General features: G+C 42.0%; 3 protein-coding genes across 3 annotated transcripts; all 3 read left to right on the top strand.

Moving 5' to 3' along the window:
- Positions 1-13: 13 nt before the first annotated feature.
- LOC136194114 (death-associated protein kinase 1-like) lies at positions 14-10,446 on the top strand. Its single transcript, XM_065983156.1, has 19 exons — positions 14-83; positions 229-351; positions 409-534; positions 607-705; positions 756-860; positions 910-1,014; positions 1,063-1,161; positions 1,209-1,313; positions 1,373-1,489; positions 1,540-1,641; positions 1,692-1,793; positions 1,845-1,910; positions 1,958-2,584; positions 2,643-2,837; positions 8,727-9,584; positions 9,634-9,754; positions 9,808-9,851; positions 9,914-9,959; positions 10,019-10,446. Exons 1-19 carry the CDS (start codon positions 30-32, stop codon positions 10,309-10,311), a joined length of 3,387 nt encoding a protein of 1,128 aa, XP_065839228.1. The 5' UTR covers positions 14-29; the 3' UTR covers positions 10,312-10,446.
- On the top strand, positions 4,472-5,870 carry LOC136194116 (solute carrier family 12 member 8-like). The gene is made up of 7 exons (XM_065983160.1): positions 4,472-4,561; positions 4,626-4,837; positions 4,890-4,959; positions 5,016-5,083; positions 5,144-5,335; positions 5,386-5,464; positions 5,516-5,870. Exons 2-6 carry the CDS (start codon positions 4,679-4,681, stop codon positions 5,413-5,415), a joined length of 519 nt encoding a protein of 172 aa, XP_065839232.1. The 5' UTR covers positions 4,472-4,561; positions 4,626-4,678; the 3' UTR covers positions 5,416-5,464; positions 5,516-5,870.
- A 177-nt stretch (positions 10,447-10,623) lies between the features above and the next one.
- LOC136194097 (death-associated protein kinase 1-like) lies at positions 10,624-14,954 on the top strand. The gene is made up of 18 exons (XM_065983138.1): positions 10,624-10,679; positions 10,815-10,943; positions 11,001-11,129; positions 11,177-11,278; positions 11,329-11,433; positions 11,489-11,593; positions 11,643-11,741; positions 11,789-11,893; positions 11,953-12,069; positions 12,119-12,220; positions 12,271-12,375; positions 12,426-12,491; positions 12,539-13,165; positions 13,221-13,415; positions 13,462-14,319; positions 14,368-14,442; positions 14,498-14,531; positions 14,582-14,954. Exons 1-18 carry the CDS (start codon positions 10,635-10,637, stop codon positions 14,806-14,808), a joined length of 3,225 nt encoding a protein of 1,074 aa, XP_065839210.1. The 5' UTR covers positions 10,624-10,634; the 3' UTR covers positions 14,809-14,954.
- The last annotated feature ends 3 nt before the right edge of the window (positions 14,955-14,957 follow it).

The following is a 14,957-nucleotide window of genomic DNA, read 5'->3' as shown; positions in this document are numbered from 1 at the left end:
ACTTTGCGCATGCGCACATCATATATGTAATGAGTAGATTCTCTTCGGCGAAAAAAGCGAAGATAGACGTGGAACCGCTGCTTGTAAGGCAATTAATAGAGTGCGATCGAACAGCAAGATTGTCGCTTTTATGATGAGATTCGTTTTTCGCGAAAAGAATCCGTAGAATTCCCCGAAACGATTTTGCTCTTTTAAACTTTAATTGGCAAAGACTTGTTGTTTGCGCAGAGGCAGAGAGGGATCTCGTCTGTTCGTTCCACGATCGATCGATTGGCCAAGATAACCGAGGAGAGAAATGAGGATGAATTGCACCGTTTTCTTTCTACAGAAAAAGGATTTCGATCTGATCAGGTATGTAATGGTCGCGTTTTTCATCCCTGCAGACCATTCTATTCTCCTTTTCGTTAGTACTCCTATGGCTTGTCATTAATTCACTATGTGGCGGGAAGAGAGTTTATTTCGGCGGAGGAAGCCGATGATTGGCTCTGTTATGCGATTGTGCAAAAGAATCAAGACATTGAAGAGGAATCAATGGTATGAATACTTTTTGGAATCACTTGTATGAGTACGTTTTGGATTGGTAAATTAATTGATGCGTGAATGCAGAATTGGTTCCGCCCACTTCACGGTGCGTGTCGGTGGGGAAATATTTTTGGCGTTGAATGGCTCGTCACTCACGGTGCAAATGTCAACGTGAAAGACATCGTATGACTTGGAATTCATTTCATATGGTTTCACTCATCACTCTTTTTTAGTATGGACGTACGCCATATTCTTTAGCCTGTGCAAGTTCCGTTGACACAATGAAGAAAATGGTCTATCTCGAAAAACATGGATACATTTTGTCACCAGATGATATTGTACAGAATTGATATCAACCCTCTCGCAACAATAACTTTTGATTAATAGGTTTGGGGAGCTGAAAATCAATTTTCGTCATCTAAAAAAGCAAATGAGATTTTTCATCATCTTGTTAATGAAAAAGGATTGAGTGTCAATGCTATTGAAGAAAAGGTGATACATGATGTGCTTTTTTTGCTACATGTGCAATATTTGAAATAGGATGGGTGGACTCCTCTGCGTCGTGCCTGCTCAAGAGGAAGCATTATTGTAGTGAAATGGCTTGTGGAACACAAGGCTGATATCAATAGCGCCGACAAGGTTAGAAGATTTCACTTGTGATACTTTTATTCTTATTTCATCTTCAGGAGGGCATATCGCCTTTTATGTTGGCGTGTCTCAGTTCTATCAGTCGTTCAGCGAAAGTTCGCTACTTGGGTGAAAAAGGAGCAAACTGTCAAGCAATAGATCACGTGAGATGTCTGTTATTTGCTACAAATTCAATCAACAAATCGCCGTCTTTTTTATTCAGGATGGGAAGACGGCTTTGTTTCATGCCACCTGGCCCTCAAAGTGTGAAGATGAAGTGAAAGATGTTCTTCGATATCTTGCCATTGAGAAAGGCATTGATATCAATTCTGTTGATGAGGTCGCATTCTTACGATATTTTGCATTTTTGTCTGTTAATCCTATTTTTAGGAGGGAATGACACCCTTATTGTACGCATGTTATAGATATCCTTCTTTCCTTGTCATTGAGCAACTAATTGAATTAGGAGCTAATGTCTCTGTCAGAAATAAGGTTAGTCAGAATTCTCATTTCTCAATCGTTCTCTATTTAAATCTTTGTAGAACAAACAAAATGCATTGCATATGGTTGCAAAAAGCTCTTCAAGCGTAGACGTTATTGATGTATTGATTAAGAAGGGTGTTGACGTCACGTGTCAAGATCAGGTGACGTGATTTTCTTGTAAATTAGAGAGAATCTATAAACGTGATTTTCAGAACGGAAAGACACCTTATGAGGTGACCGAAGATGGTGAAATAAGAGCTCTCCTTCGACAGCATTACGTACGTCATCATTTTGATTCAATTCCCGTATGTATTTAAATTAATAGGACGCTGCCCGATTTTCCGTTCTTCGACGAGAAATTGTTCGTCAGGATTCGATTAAATTGTGCGTGATTGGAAATGAAATGGCGGGAAAAACGACGTTGGTGAATTCTCTTCTTCAACTCAATCAATCCCTTCCCAGAGAAGAAGATCGCACTCCAGGTGTGCAAATTCACAATTGTGAAATTGAGGGAGTTGGCAAAGGATCGACGTGGGATTTTGGTGCTCAACCAACATTCCACAGTGCACACGGTCTCTTCTTCCGCCAATCCAATACAATCTTCGTTCTTGTTCTTCGCTTTCGCCATGGGCAACAGATGACGTCAGAAATCGTTCTTCTTGAGATTGGGCGCTATTGGTGTGCGTTTGTGAAAGCGGCGCTTCGCACCCTTTCCTCTCGTATGACGTCACGTCTTCGTCTTTTGATCATTTTCAATTTAATTGATTTTGAAGAAGAGGCGGGAATTGAAGTAAGTTTCCAACTGAAACGAGTTGCACAAATTCTTCAAAAAGACTTCAAAGACACGTTTAAAATTTTACACGTGTTCGAAATGGATTGCAGTAAAAGCAATTCACTTCGCATGAACGACTTCCGGGAAGAGCTAAAAGCTATTCGTGAAAATATGCTCGAGGTAGACTGAGTCACCTAGTCGCCTAAATTATTAATTCAAACGTTATTTTGACATGCAGGAAGCCAATGAGGTGCCCAAGCTTTGTCATGTCATTGAACAGAAGCTCTGTCTTCCAGAAAAAGAAGGAAAGTCGTCATTGCGCAATTTTTTGACGTCTGAAGAATTTGTAAAGTGGGTTGTCGAAGACATCGGCATCCGTTTGAATGAAGACGAGAGAAAAGTCTCCGTTGAATATCTTGACTCGTCTGGAATAGTAAGTAATCAAACTCTTCTTATTCCATGCTATTATTTTGGCATAGATTGTGAATCTGGGTTCTCAAATTTGTCCTCGACCGCTCTGGTTGTGTCATAATGTCGTCGGTCCACTCCTCGCTCCGCCCTACTTCCCGTTCGGCATGCCGTCTCAAAAATCCGGCGAAGTGTCGTTAAGAGACATTGAATCGGCTTTGAGAGCATTTGAGGACGACCTCAAGAAAAGGGGAACACCATCTTTATATACGGTTACAGCCAAAGAAGCGATTTGGGTTCTTCTTTGTCTAGATCTTTGCATTGAGGTGGAAAAGTCACCCGGAACGTTCCAGATTCCCGCTCTACTTCAGCATTCAATTCCTAAAGGCTCCTGGGTCGAAGACGCAATGTTTGACGTGTATCGTGGCCAGCGATACGAATGCTCTCTCTCCGTCGATATCATCTCGCCGTCGTCATTCGTCGTCTTTCAATCTCGCTGCTCTCGCATGGCCAAACCAACGAGTCGCGAGGCGTGGAAAGACGGCGTCAAATTAATAAGAATTGTCGACGACAAAGTCGTTGAAAGTCGCATTGAGCTAGGAATAAAGAAAGGACACTGTTGCATCGATGTCATCCTTCGTTGGTCGAGCAAAAGAGCCTGTGAGGAAGTGGCGAAGGAGTTCCTTGCCGAAATTAAAGACATGATAATGCGAGCGTGCGACGAGAGAAGCCCAGGAGTTATTCTGAACTGGTTCTACTTTGACAGCAAGCATCTGAAACAGATCGACGAAGACCCAGCAATCTATTCTATGACTGACGTAGAAATGAACATAAGCCAGCACGCCTTTGACCACGTCTTGTTTTCGGTTCGTCCGGAGAAAGGCCATTATTCTTCCGTCCGAAATTTGTCTATACTGACTGAAGAGGAGGTATTTGGACGGAATGCATTATTGATTCTCTGTGTAGAATTCATGATTCTAGGTGTCAGCCTCTCGAAGGGGGAAGAGAATCTTATCTCGTCGTGCTGGTGAGACGAGGCAAGACAATCCCACAAAGGTAGAATCGTCAGGAGTATATATGTTTCTCTAGTTTTTATTCAATTGTTTGCTTCTCGTAGGAGGACGCAGTTCCACACGTTGCGGCGTTGCCTGGTATTGAACTGAAAGTCTAAATTGTCTTTTCTAAAATTCTTTTTATTCAGTTACCTTTCCGGCGGATGAGGAATTCGTATCAGAGGATTTAATGAAAACGTGTGCAGCCTTCAAAGGATCCAAATGGGAAGATCTCGGCTGTCTTCTCGTCGGCCTTGAAAAAATTAAAGACATTCGCAAACCGTACGGCGGAAACTTCGTGCACATGCTCGAAGTGCTAGAGGCGTGGAACGCCGAAAAACTACGAACCGTAGGCCAGCTCCTCGCGGCTTTTGAGGCGGTTGGTGTGAACAGATCTCTTATCAAAAAGAAATACGAAGAGCTGCGCAGAACTGTACTCAAGTAAGTACGTGTAAATTTTTTTAGTTATTTTGTCTGTTTTAGCGATGTTTCATTTTCATTGATTCTATACACTACTCTTAGATATCTCGAAATACCACGTGATCCCGATAAATAGGCATCACCGAGGAAGTAAGGGTTTCTTCTTTTCGTACACGATTCTGCCATTCGTTTTACGCATGCTTAGGTCGTTTACTTGGTTCCTAAAGTGTTCAGTGCGAAAACATTAGCGAATTAGCTCAAGACGCGGCGAATCGAGGTAAAGAAGTACGACAAGGCTCATCGGTTGATGAATAGATCTAAAACCTATTCGTACTCTCTAGATGACCTTGCAATCAACGCTGTAAAAGAGCGAGAATTGTCAAACGGGGTCCCCATGGCGGAAACGTTAGAACTCGAACCGTTTCCGCCGATTTCTACGTCGCCCGAGTCGAAGCCCGCGTCGCAACGTCACTCAAGCGGACGATTGTCGCCTCAAATTCGCGTAACAGCGATCGACGACGAGGAAAGCGAGCTATTTCGCGAACTACACGAGGTAAGATCGAAGGAGAGCCCCGCCCCCATACGCTAAGCTTCGTCATACACAGGACAAGGACAAACCGTGGTGGAAAACAAACTTTTTCATACGCGAACCAATTCGTTTCGGAACGTGGGACGGTGAGAAAACGCCATGACGTCATAAAATGCATATTTAATTAAGATCTGAATTCCAGGCGTTTTCACATCATGCATCCTAAACATATTTGGAGTCGTAATCTTCCTCAGATCCGGTTGGATGGTCGTAAGAAACCTCACACATAAATAATAAATAATTGAATTTATTAATTGGATTTTTTCTAAGGGCAATGCTGGCCTTGGTCTCTCCGCTCTCATGATCTTTCTCACAGTGGGCGTGGCTCTCCTAACAACATTCTCTGTGAGTGGATTATGTTCTCGAGTTCAAGTGGGTCCAGGTGGCGTCTACTTCGTTCTTTCTCACGTCTTGGGAGGAAGACTTGGAGGCGTTCTGGGAACACTATACGTCTTCGGACAGGTAAAAGAAAAAATCAATGAAAATATTTAATATACGTTTTCTCTTATAAGGCGATCTCTATTTCCTTATATGATTATTGAGCTCTCTGTACTCGATTTATCATTGGTTCATTTTCACATTCAACCGAAGGTTAATTAATTAAACAATTCATTTGTACATTTTTAATTTTGTTTCTTTTAGCGGACGAATTCAAGGGTTATAAAGCAGAACTTTGGAAATCCAATCAAGATCCAGAATTCAAAGATGAGACATTTTGTTGTTTTCTTCACCACAGCAACTGTTGTCATGGCGATCTGCGCAAACCAGATTTAGCTCATATAGAGATAAATTCGCACTTCCGAAGACGACTCGAGGTAAAGAAGTCCGAGAAGGCTCATCGATTGATGATGCTGAGGGATTGTGTTCAAAGTAATCAAGATTTGAGAGGTGATGACGTTTCTTCTTTTTTCCTTTCCTGGACATTATGAGGGCGTGGCGCGCTGGGTCAATACTATACGGGCATCGAAATTATTAAACGTTGCGCATGCGCACATCATATGTGTAATGAGTAGATTCTCTTCGACGAAAGAAGCGAAAATAGACGTGGAACCGCTGCTTGTAAGGCAATAATGGTCGATTAATAGAGTGCGATCGAACAGCAAGATTGTCGCTTTTAAGATGAGATTCGTTTTTCGCGAAAAGAATCCGTAGAATTCCCCGAAACGATTTCGCTCTTCTAAAACTGTTATTGGCAAAGACTTGTTGTTTGCGCAGAGGCAGAGAGGGATCTCGTCTGTTCGTTCCACGATCGATCGATTGGCCAACATAATCAAGAAGGAGAGAAATGAATGAATGAATGAATGAATTGCGCCGTTTTCTTTCCACAGAAAAAGGATTTCGATCTGATCAGGTGTGAAATGGTCGCGTTTTTCATCCCAGCAGACCATTCTATTCTCCTTTTCGTTAGTACGTCCCTCGCTTGTCATTAATTCACTATGTGGCGGGAAGAGAGTTTGATTCGGCGGAATTAGCCGATGAATGGCTCAGCTATGCGCTTGGGCAAAACAATCAACGCATTGAATCATCCGTGGTATGAATACGTTTTGGATTGGTAAATTAATTGATGCGTGTATGCAGAGGGAACTCCGCCCACTTCACTGTGCGTGCAAGTGGGGAAATATTTTTGGCGTTGAATGGCTCGTCACTCACGGTGCAAATATCAACGAGAAAGACGTTGTATGACTTGGCATTGATTCATATGGTTTCACTCATCACTCTTTTTTAGTATGGACGTTCGCCATATTCTCAAGCCTGTTTAAGTTCTGTTGATACAATGAAGAAAATGGTCTATCTCGAAGAACATGGATACATTTTGTCACCATCTGATATTGTAACAGAATTGATATCAACCCTATCGCAACAATAACTTTTGATTTATAGGTTTGGGTAGCTGAAAATCAATTTTCGTCATCTGAAAAAGCAAATGAGATTTTTCATCATCTTGTTAATGAAAAAGGAGTGAGTGTCAATGCTATTGAAGAAAAGGTGATACATGATGTGCTTTTTTTTTTGCTACATGTGATGTATTTGTAATAGCATGGGTGGACTCCTCTGCATATTGCCTGCTCAATTGGAAGCATTTTTGGAGTGAAATGGCTTGTGGAACACAAGGCTGATATCAATAGCGTCGACAAGGTTAGAAGAATTCACTTGTGATACTTTAAGTCTTATTTCATCTTCAGGATGGCACAACGCCTTTTATGTGGGCGTGTTCAAGTTCCGTCAATCGATCAACGAAAGTTCGCTACTTGGGTGAAAAAGGAGCAAACTGTCAAACAAAACGTCCCGTGAGATGTTGTTTATTTGCTACAAATTCAATCATCAAATCGCCGTCTTTTTTATTCAGAATGGGCAGACGGCTTTGTTTCATGCCATCAATCCCTCAATGTGTGAAGATGAAGTGAAAGATGTTCTTCGATATCTTGTCATTGAGAAAAGCATTGATATCAATTCTGTTGATAAGGTCGCATTCTTACGATATTTTGCATTTTTGTTTGTTAATCCTCTTTTTAGGAGGGAAGGACACCCTTATTGTACGCATGTAATGAACATCCTTCTTTCCTTGTCATTCAGCAACTAATTGAATTAGGAGCTGATGTCTCTGTCAGAAATAAGGTTAGTCAGAATTCTCATTTCTCAATCGTTCTCTATTCAAATCTTTGTAGAACAAACAAAATGCATTGCATATCGTTGCAAAAACCTTATCAAACGTAGACGCATCAGTTATTGATTTATTGATTAAGAAGAGTGTTGACGTCACGTGTCAAGACAAGGTGGCGTGTTTTTATTCCTAATTGAAAATAATTTATAAACGTGGATTTCAGAACGGAAAGGCACCTTATGAGGTGGCACGTGATGGTGAAATAAGAGCTCTCCTTCGACAGCATTACGTACGTCATCATTTTGATTCAGTTCCCGTATGTACTTGAATTAATAGGACGCTGCCCGATTTTCCGTTCTTCGACGAGAAATTGTTCGTCAGGATTGGATTAAATTGTGCGTGATTGGAAATGAAATGGCGGGAAAAACGACGTTGGTGAATTCTCTTCTTCAACTCAATCAATCCCTTCCCAGAGAAGAAGATCGCACTCCAGGTGTGCAAATTCACAATTGTGAAATTTGGGGAGTTGGCAAAGGATCGACGTGGGATTTTGGTGCTCAACCAACATTCCACAGTGCACACGGTCTCTTCTTCCGCCAATCCAATACAATCTTCGTTCTTGTTCTTCGCTTTCGCCATGGGCAACAGATGACGTCAGAAATCGTTCTTCTTGAGATTGGGCGTTATTGGTGTGCGTTCGTAAAGGCTGCGCTTCGCACGCTTTCCTCTCATCTGACGTCACGTTTTCGTCTTTTTATTATTTTCAATTTAAATGATTTTGAAGAGGAGGCGGGAATTGAAGTAAGTTTCCAACTGAAACGAGTTGCCCAAACTCTCCAGAAAGACTTCAAAGACACTTTTGAAATTTCACACGTAATTGAAATGGATTGCAGTAAAAGCAATTCCCTTCGCATGAACGACTTCCGACAAAAGCTGAAAATAATTCGTGAAAATATGCTTGAGGTACTGTATATCCTAAATATTTAATTCAAACGTTATTTTGACATGCAGGAAGCCGATGGCGTGCCCAAACTTTGCCATGTCATTGAAGAGAAACTCCGTCTTCCTAACGAAGAAAAAAGTCTTCGTTGCGCAATTTTATGACGTCAGAAGAGTTTATAAAGTGGGTTGTCGAAGATGTTGGCATCACTCTAAATGAAGACGAGAGAAAAGTCTCCGTTGAATATCTCGATTCGTCTGGAATAGTAAGTAATCAAACTCTGATTAATCCATTCTATTATTTTGGCATAGATTGTGAATCTGGGTCCTCAAATTTGTCCTCGACCGCTCTGGTTGTGTCATAATGTCGTCGGTCCACTCCTCGCTCCGCCCTACTTCCCGTTTGGCATGCCGTCTCGAAACTCCGGTGAAGTGACGTTGAATGACATCAAGTCGGCTTTGAAAGCGTTTGAGGACGATCTCAACAAAAGGAGAACACCATCTTCTAATACGGTGACAGCCAAAGAAGCGATTGGAGTTCTTCTTTGTCTAGATCTGTGCATTGAAGTTGAAAAGTCACCCGGAAAGTTCCAGATTCCCGCTCTTCTTCAGCATTCAATTCCTAAAGGCTCCTGGGTCGAAGACGCGATGTTTGACGTGTATCGTGGCCAGCGATACGAGTGCTCTCATTCTGTTGATATCATCTCGCCGTCGTCTTTCGTCGTCTTTCAATCTCGCTGCTCTCGCATGGCCAAACCGACGAGACGCGAGGCGTGGAAAGACGGCATCAAATTAATAAGAATTGTCGACGACAAAGTCGTTGAAAGTCGCATTGAATTAGGAATAAAGAAAGGACACTGTTGCATCGATATCATCCTTCGATGGTCAAGCAAAAAAGCGTGTGAGGAAGTGGCGAAGGATTTCCTGGCCGAAATTAAAGACATGATAATGCGAGTGTGTGACGAGAGAAGCCCAGGAGTTATTCTGGACTGGTTTTACTTGGACAGCAAGCATCTGAAACAACTCGACGAAGATCCGGCAATCTACTCCATGGCTGACGTAGAGACGAAGGTACAGAAGAAGGCTTTCAGTCACGTCGTGTTTTCGGTTCGTCCGGAAGAAGGTCGGTATTCTTCCGTTCAAGATTTGTGTATTCTGACTGAAATGGAGGTATTTTAGAGAGATTCATATATGTTCTCTATCTAAAATTGTTGTCCAGGTTGGTTTATGGACGAGATTTTCAGAATTTATTAGTTCTATTTTTGGGACTCTTTGGTCACTTTGGAACTCCGATTCGCGCGCTGAGCCTGTTGTGGCGCCGTCTTCTCCACCTCGTGCAAGTATGTAACTTTTAAGGCTGCGCTGATCTATTTTCTAAAATTCTGTTTTTCAGGTGCTTTTCCGACTGATGAAGAGTCAGTATCCGTACATTTAAGAGTAAGGCTATCAGTACTATTACCGGTATAAATTCCGTTTATGTGACTGTTCTGTCATTTTAGAACACCGGTCCACAAGCTGAGTCCGTTGCGGTGCCGTCGTCTTTAAGTATGTGACTTTTAGGACTACACTGTCTATTTCTGTCTATATCTTAAACTCTTTTACAGAAACTTTTCCGGCTGATGGAGAGCCAGTTTCCGTTAATCTAATGAGAGCGTGCGCCTCAGTGAGAGGATCAAAATGGGAAGAGATCGGCATTTTTCTCATCAACCCGGAAGATCTCGAAGAAATCCGTAAATCGTATGGCGGCAACTTCGTACGAATGTTCAAAATTCTCGAAGCCTGGAAGCTGGCAAAATCACGTACAGTTGGTCAGCTGTTGAAGTGGTTTAGGGAGGTTGGTGTGGATCGTAGTAATATTGAAGAGAAGTATGAAGAGCTGTTTGGAGACTCGGAGTAAGTAGACAATATTTTTTGCAGCTTTTGAAGACAAATCGAAGTAAAAGAGGTTCGAGAAGGCTCATCGGTTTATAAGTATCTCTAAACTTTATTTTCATTGTCTAAAAGATGGGGTTAGATTAAATCATTATGCTGACTCGGAGGGATTATATAAGACAGGAATCCAAAGTAATCAAGATTTGAGAGATCTTGACGGTCTTCCGTACCTTTGCTGGGCATTATGAAGGCGTGGCACGCTGGGTCACTATAAGCGGAGAAGAGGTTAAAGCTTAAAATAATTAAATCGAATTTGTTAAACGGAGCGCATGCGCACACTTCTGTGAGATGAGCAGGGCGAAAAAAGCGAAGAAAGACGTCGAACCGCCGCTTGTAAGTAGATTTATAGAGTGCGATCGAACAGCAAGATTGTCGCGTCTAAAATGGTATCGCGAAACGAACCCGTAGAATTCACCGAAACGATTTCGCTCTTCTAAAACTGTTACTGCAAAGACTTGTTATTGGCAGAGGCAGAGAGGGAACTCGTCTGTTTGTTCCACAATCGATCGCTTGAGGAAGATAATCGAGGACGACAATGGCGGTGAATTGCACCATTTTCTCTCTACAGAAAAAGGATTTCGAACCGAGCAGTTCCGGGTATGGAGAATTCGCGTTTTTCAAACATTATTTGTATCGTATTCTCCTTTTCGTTAGCACGCTACTAACTTGTCAGTAGTTCACTATGTGGCGGAAAGAGAGTTTGAGACGGCGGAGGAAGCCGATGAGTGGCTCAGCTATACGCTTAAGCAAAAAAATCAACACATTGAAAAATTATCGTGTTTGGTATCAATGCGTTTTGGACTTGTAAATTAATTGATGTGGGGATGCAGGGGGGACTTCGCCCACTTATCTGTGCGTGCAAGTGGGGAAATATTTTTGGCGTTGAATGGCTCGTCAAACACGGTGCAAATGTCAACGAGAGTATTTTCCCTGTATGACTTGAAATTGATTTCTGATGGTTGCACTCATCTCTCTTGTTTAGAAAGGACCTACACCATATTCGTATGCCTTAAGAAGTTCCGTTGACAGAATGAAGAAAATGCTTTGTCTGGAAGAACATGGATATATTTTGTTACCAGCTGATCTTGTAACAGAATTGATGATATGAACACTCTGGCAACAATAACTTTTTTGATTAATAGGCTTTTGCAGCTGAAATTCAATTTTCATCATCTAAAGCATCTGACGAGTTTTTTCATTATCTTGTCAATGAAAAGGGATTGAGCGTCAACGCTACTGAGGAAGAGGTGTTATATGACGTTCTTTTGTTTGCTACATGTGCAATATTTGTAATAGAATAAGACCACTCCTCTGCATCGTGCCTGCTGGCTTGGAAGCATTTTTGGAGTGAAATGGCTTTTGGAACACAAGGCTGATATCAGTAGCGTCGACGAGGTTAGAATATTTTACTTGTGATACTTTTATTCTTATTTCATCTTCAGGAGGGCACAACGCCTTTTATGTTGGCGTGTCAAAGTTCCATCAATCGTTTGGTGAAAGTTCGCTACTTGGATGAAAAAGGAGCTGACTGTCGAGCAAAAGATCACGTGAGATGTTGTTTATTTGCTACGAAGTTGATCAATGAATCGTCGTCTCTTTTCTTCAGGAAGGGAAGACGGCTTTGTTTTATGCCACTCGCCCCTCAAACTATAAAGATGATGTGAAAGATGTTCTTCAATATCTTGTCGTTGAGAAAGGCATTCATATCAATTCTGTTGATAAGGTCACATTCTTACAATATTGCGCATTTCGTATGGTAATTCTATTTTTAGAAGGGAAGGACACCCTTATTGTACGCATGTTATGAAAGTCCTTCTTTATTTGTCATTCCGCAACTAATTGAATTAGGAGCTGATGTTTTTGTGAGAGATAAGGTTAGTCAGAATTTTCATTCCTCACTCGTTCTCTATTCAAATCTTTGTAGAAAGAACGAAATGCATTGCATATTGCTGCAAAGAACGATGATATGACAAAATCAATTATTGATCTATTGATTGAGAAAGGTGTTGATGTTACGTGTCAAGACAAGGTGACGTGTTTTCATTCTAAATGAAAAGAATTTATAAACGTGATCTTCAGAGCGGAAAGTCACCTTATGAGGTGGCAAGGAAAGGTAAAATCAGAGCTCTTCTTCGACAGCATTACGTACGTCATCATTTTGATTAAGTTCCCGTATGTAATTATTTTAACAGAACGCCGCCCGATTTTCTGTTCTTCAACGAGAAATGGTTCGTCCTGATTCGATTAAATTGTGCGTAATTGGGGACGAAATGGCTGGAAAAACGACGTACGTGAATTCTCTTCTTCTACTTGGTCTTCCCCCACCCAAAGAAGAAGATCGCACACCCGGGGTTGAAATCCATAATCGTGAAATTTCGGGAGTGGGCAAAGCATCGACGTGGGATTTTGGTGCACAGCCAACATTCCACAGCGCACACGGTCTCTACTTCCGACAATCGAATACGATCTTCGTTCTTGTTCTTCGTTTTCGCGATGGGCAACAGATGACGTCAGAAAGCGTCCTTCTTGAGATTGGGCGTTATTGGTGTGCATTTGTGAAAGCTGCGCTTCGCACGCTTTTCTCCAACCTGACGTCACGTCTTCGTCTTTTCATCATTTTCAATTTAATTGATTTTGAAGAGGATGCGGGAGTTGAAGTAAGTTTCCAGTTAAAACGAGTCGCCCAAACTCTCCAAAAAGACTTCAAAGACACGTTTGAAATTTTACACGTGTTTGAAATGGATTGCAGTAAAAGCAATTCAGTTCGCATGAACGATTTTCGAAAAAAGCTAAAAGCAATTCGTGAAAATATGCTCAAGGTACTGTAGAGTCACCTAGTCGCCTAAATATTTAATTTTGAGTTTTCGCATGCAGAAAGCCGATGAGGTGCCCAAACTTTGCTATGCCGTTGAACAGAATCTCTGTCTTCCTGACGAGAAAAGAAAGTCTCCCTTGCGCAATTTTCTGACGCTAAAAGATTTCGAGAACTGGGTTGTTGAAGACGTCGGCATCACTTTAAATGAAGACGAGAAAAAAGTCTCCGTTGAATATCTTGATTCGTCTGGAATAGTAAGTAATCAAGCTCTTAAAATTCCATGCTGTTATTGTCACGTAGATTGTAAATCTTGGTACTCAAATTTGTCCTCGACCGCTCTGGTTGTGTCATAACGTCGTCGGTCCACTCCTCGCTCCGCCCTACTTCCCGTTCGGCATGCCGTCTCAAAAATCCGGCGAAGTGTCATTAAAAGACATCGAATCGGCTTTGAGAGCATTTGAGGACGACCTCAAGAAGAGAGGAAAACCGTCTTCGTATACAGTCACAGTTGAAGAAGCGGTTCGAGTTCTTCTTCATCTAGATCTGTGCATTGAGGTGGAAAAGTCACCCGGAAAGTTCCAGATTCCCGCTCTTCTTCAACGTTCAATTCGTCACGACGCTTGGGTTGAAGATCCAATGTTTGACGTGTATCGTGGCCAGCGATACGAGTGCTGTCTCTCCGTCGATATTATCTCGCCGTCGTCATTCGTCGTCTTTCAATCTCGCTGCTCTCGCATGGCCAAACCGACGAGACGCGAGGCGTGGAAAGACGGCGTCAAATTAGTAAGAATCGTTGACGACAAAGTCGTTGAAAGTCGCATTGAATTAGGACTAAAGAAGGGACACTGTTGCATCGACATCGTTCTTCGATGGTCAAGCAAAAAAGCGTGTGAGGAAGTGGCGAAGGAGTTCCTTGCCGAAATTAGAGACATGATAATGCGAGTGTGCGACGAGAGGAGCCCGGGAGTTATTCTAAACTGGTTCTACTTGGACAGCAAGCACCTTAAGCAACTCGACGAAGATCCGGCAATCTACTCTATGGCTGAAGTAGAGAAGAAGGTAGAAAAGAAGGCTTTCAACCACGTCTTGTTTTCGGTTCGTCCGGGGAATGGTCAGCATTCTTCCGTCCGAGATTTGTATATATTGACTGAAGAAGAGGTATTTGGAATTCAATATTTGTTCTCTATATAGAATTCATGATTCTAGGTTGCAGCCTCTCGAAGAGGGAGCATCTCATTATCTCCTATTGCTGGTGAAATGAGACAAGACTATCCCACAAAGGTAAGGTCCTCAATGTTTTGGTCCTAGTTTTTATTCAGTGGTTTGCTTCTCTTAGGAGGACGCAGTTCCACACGTTGCCGCGTTGCCTGGTATTGAACTGCAAGCCTAAATTGTCTTTTCTAAAATTCTTTTTTTTCAGTTACCTTTCCGGCGGATGAGGAATTCGTATCAGAGGATTTAATGAAAACGTGTGCAGCCTTCAAAGGATCAAAATGGGAAGATCTTGGCTGCCTTCTCGTCGGCCTTGAAAAAATTAAAGACATTCGCAAACCGTACGGCGGAAACTTCGTGCACATGCTCGAAGTGCTAGAGGCGTGGAACGCGGAAAAACTACGAACCGTAGGCCAGCTCCTCGCGGCTTTATAGGCGGTTGGTGTGAACAGATCTCTTATCAAAAAGAAATACGAAGAGCTGCGCAGAACTGTACTCAAGTAAGTACGTGTAAATTTTTTAGTTATTTTGTCTGTTTTAGCGATGTTTCATTTTCATTGATTCTATACACTCCTCTTAGATAT

This window comes from Oscarella lobularis, chromosome 12 (genome assembly GCF_947507565.1).
Source record: "Oscarella lobularis chromosome 12, ooOscLobu1.1, whole genome shotgun sequence".
Taxonomy (NCBI): domain Eukaryota; kingdom Metazoa; phylum Porifera; class Homoscleromorpha; order Homosclerophorida; family Oscarellidae; genus Oscarella; species Oscarella lobularis.
This window is presented reverse-complemented; position numbering and strand designations above follow the sequence as displayed.

What these genes read in the sequence shown, in the direction of transcription:
- LOC136194114 (XM_065983156.1), top strand. Translation starts at nt 30, where the DNA reads ATGAGTAGATTCTCTTCGGCGAAAAAAGCGAAGATAGACGTGGAACCG. An exon ending in TAGACGTGGAACCGCTGCTT is followed by an intron (nt 84 to 228) that starts GTAAGGCAATTA and finishes TTGTTTGCGCAG; the next exon opens with AGGCAGAGAGGGATCTCGTC. An exon ending in AAGGATTTCGATCTGATCAG is followed by an intron (nt 352 to 408) that starts GTATGTAATGGT and finishes CCTTTTCGTTAG; the next exon opens with TACTCCTATGGCTTGTCATT.
- LOC136194116 (XM_065983160.1), top strand. Translation starts at nt 4,679, where the DNA reads ATGGCGGAAACGTTAGAACTCGAACCGTTTCCGCCGATTTCTACGTCG. An exon ending in TCGTTTCGGAACGTGGGACG is followed by an intron (nt 4,960 to 5,015) that starts GTGAGAAAACGC and finishes TCTGAATTCCAG; the next exon opens with GCGTTTTCACATCATGCATC. An exon ending in TCAGATCCGGTTGGATGGTC is followed by an intron (nt 5,084 to 5,143) that starts GTAAGAAACCTC and finishes ATTTTTTCTAAG; the next exon opens with GGCAATGCTGGCCTTGGTCT.
- LOC136194097 (XM_065983138.1), top strand. Translation starts at nt 10,635, where the DNA reads ATGAGCAGGGCGAAAAAAGCGAAGAAAGACGTCGAACCGCCGCTT. An exon ending in TTTTGTTACCAGCTGATCTT is followed by an intron (nt 11,434 to 11,488) that starts GTAACAGAATTG and finishes TTTGATTAATAG; the next exon opens with GCTTTTGCAGCTGAAATTCA. An exon ending in ATGTTTTTGTGAGAGATAAG is followed by an intron (nt 12,221 to 12,270) that starts GTTAGTCAGAAT and finishes AAATCTTTGTAG; the next exon opens with AAAGAACGAAATGCATTGCA.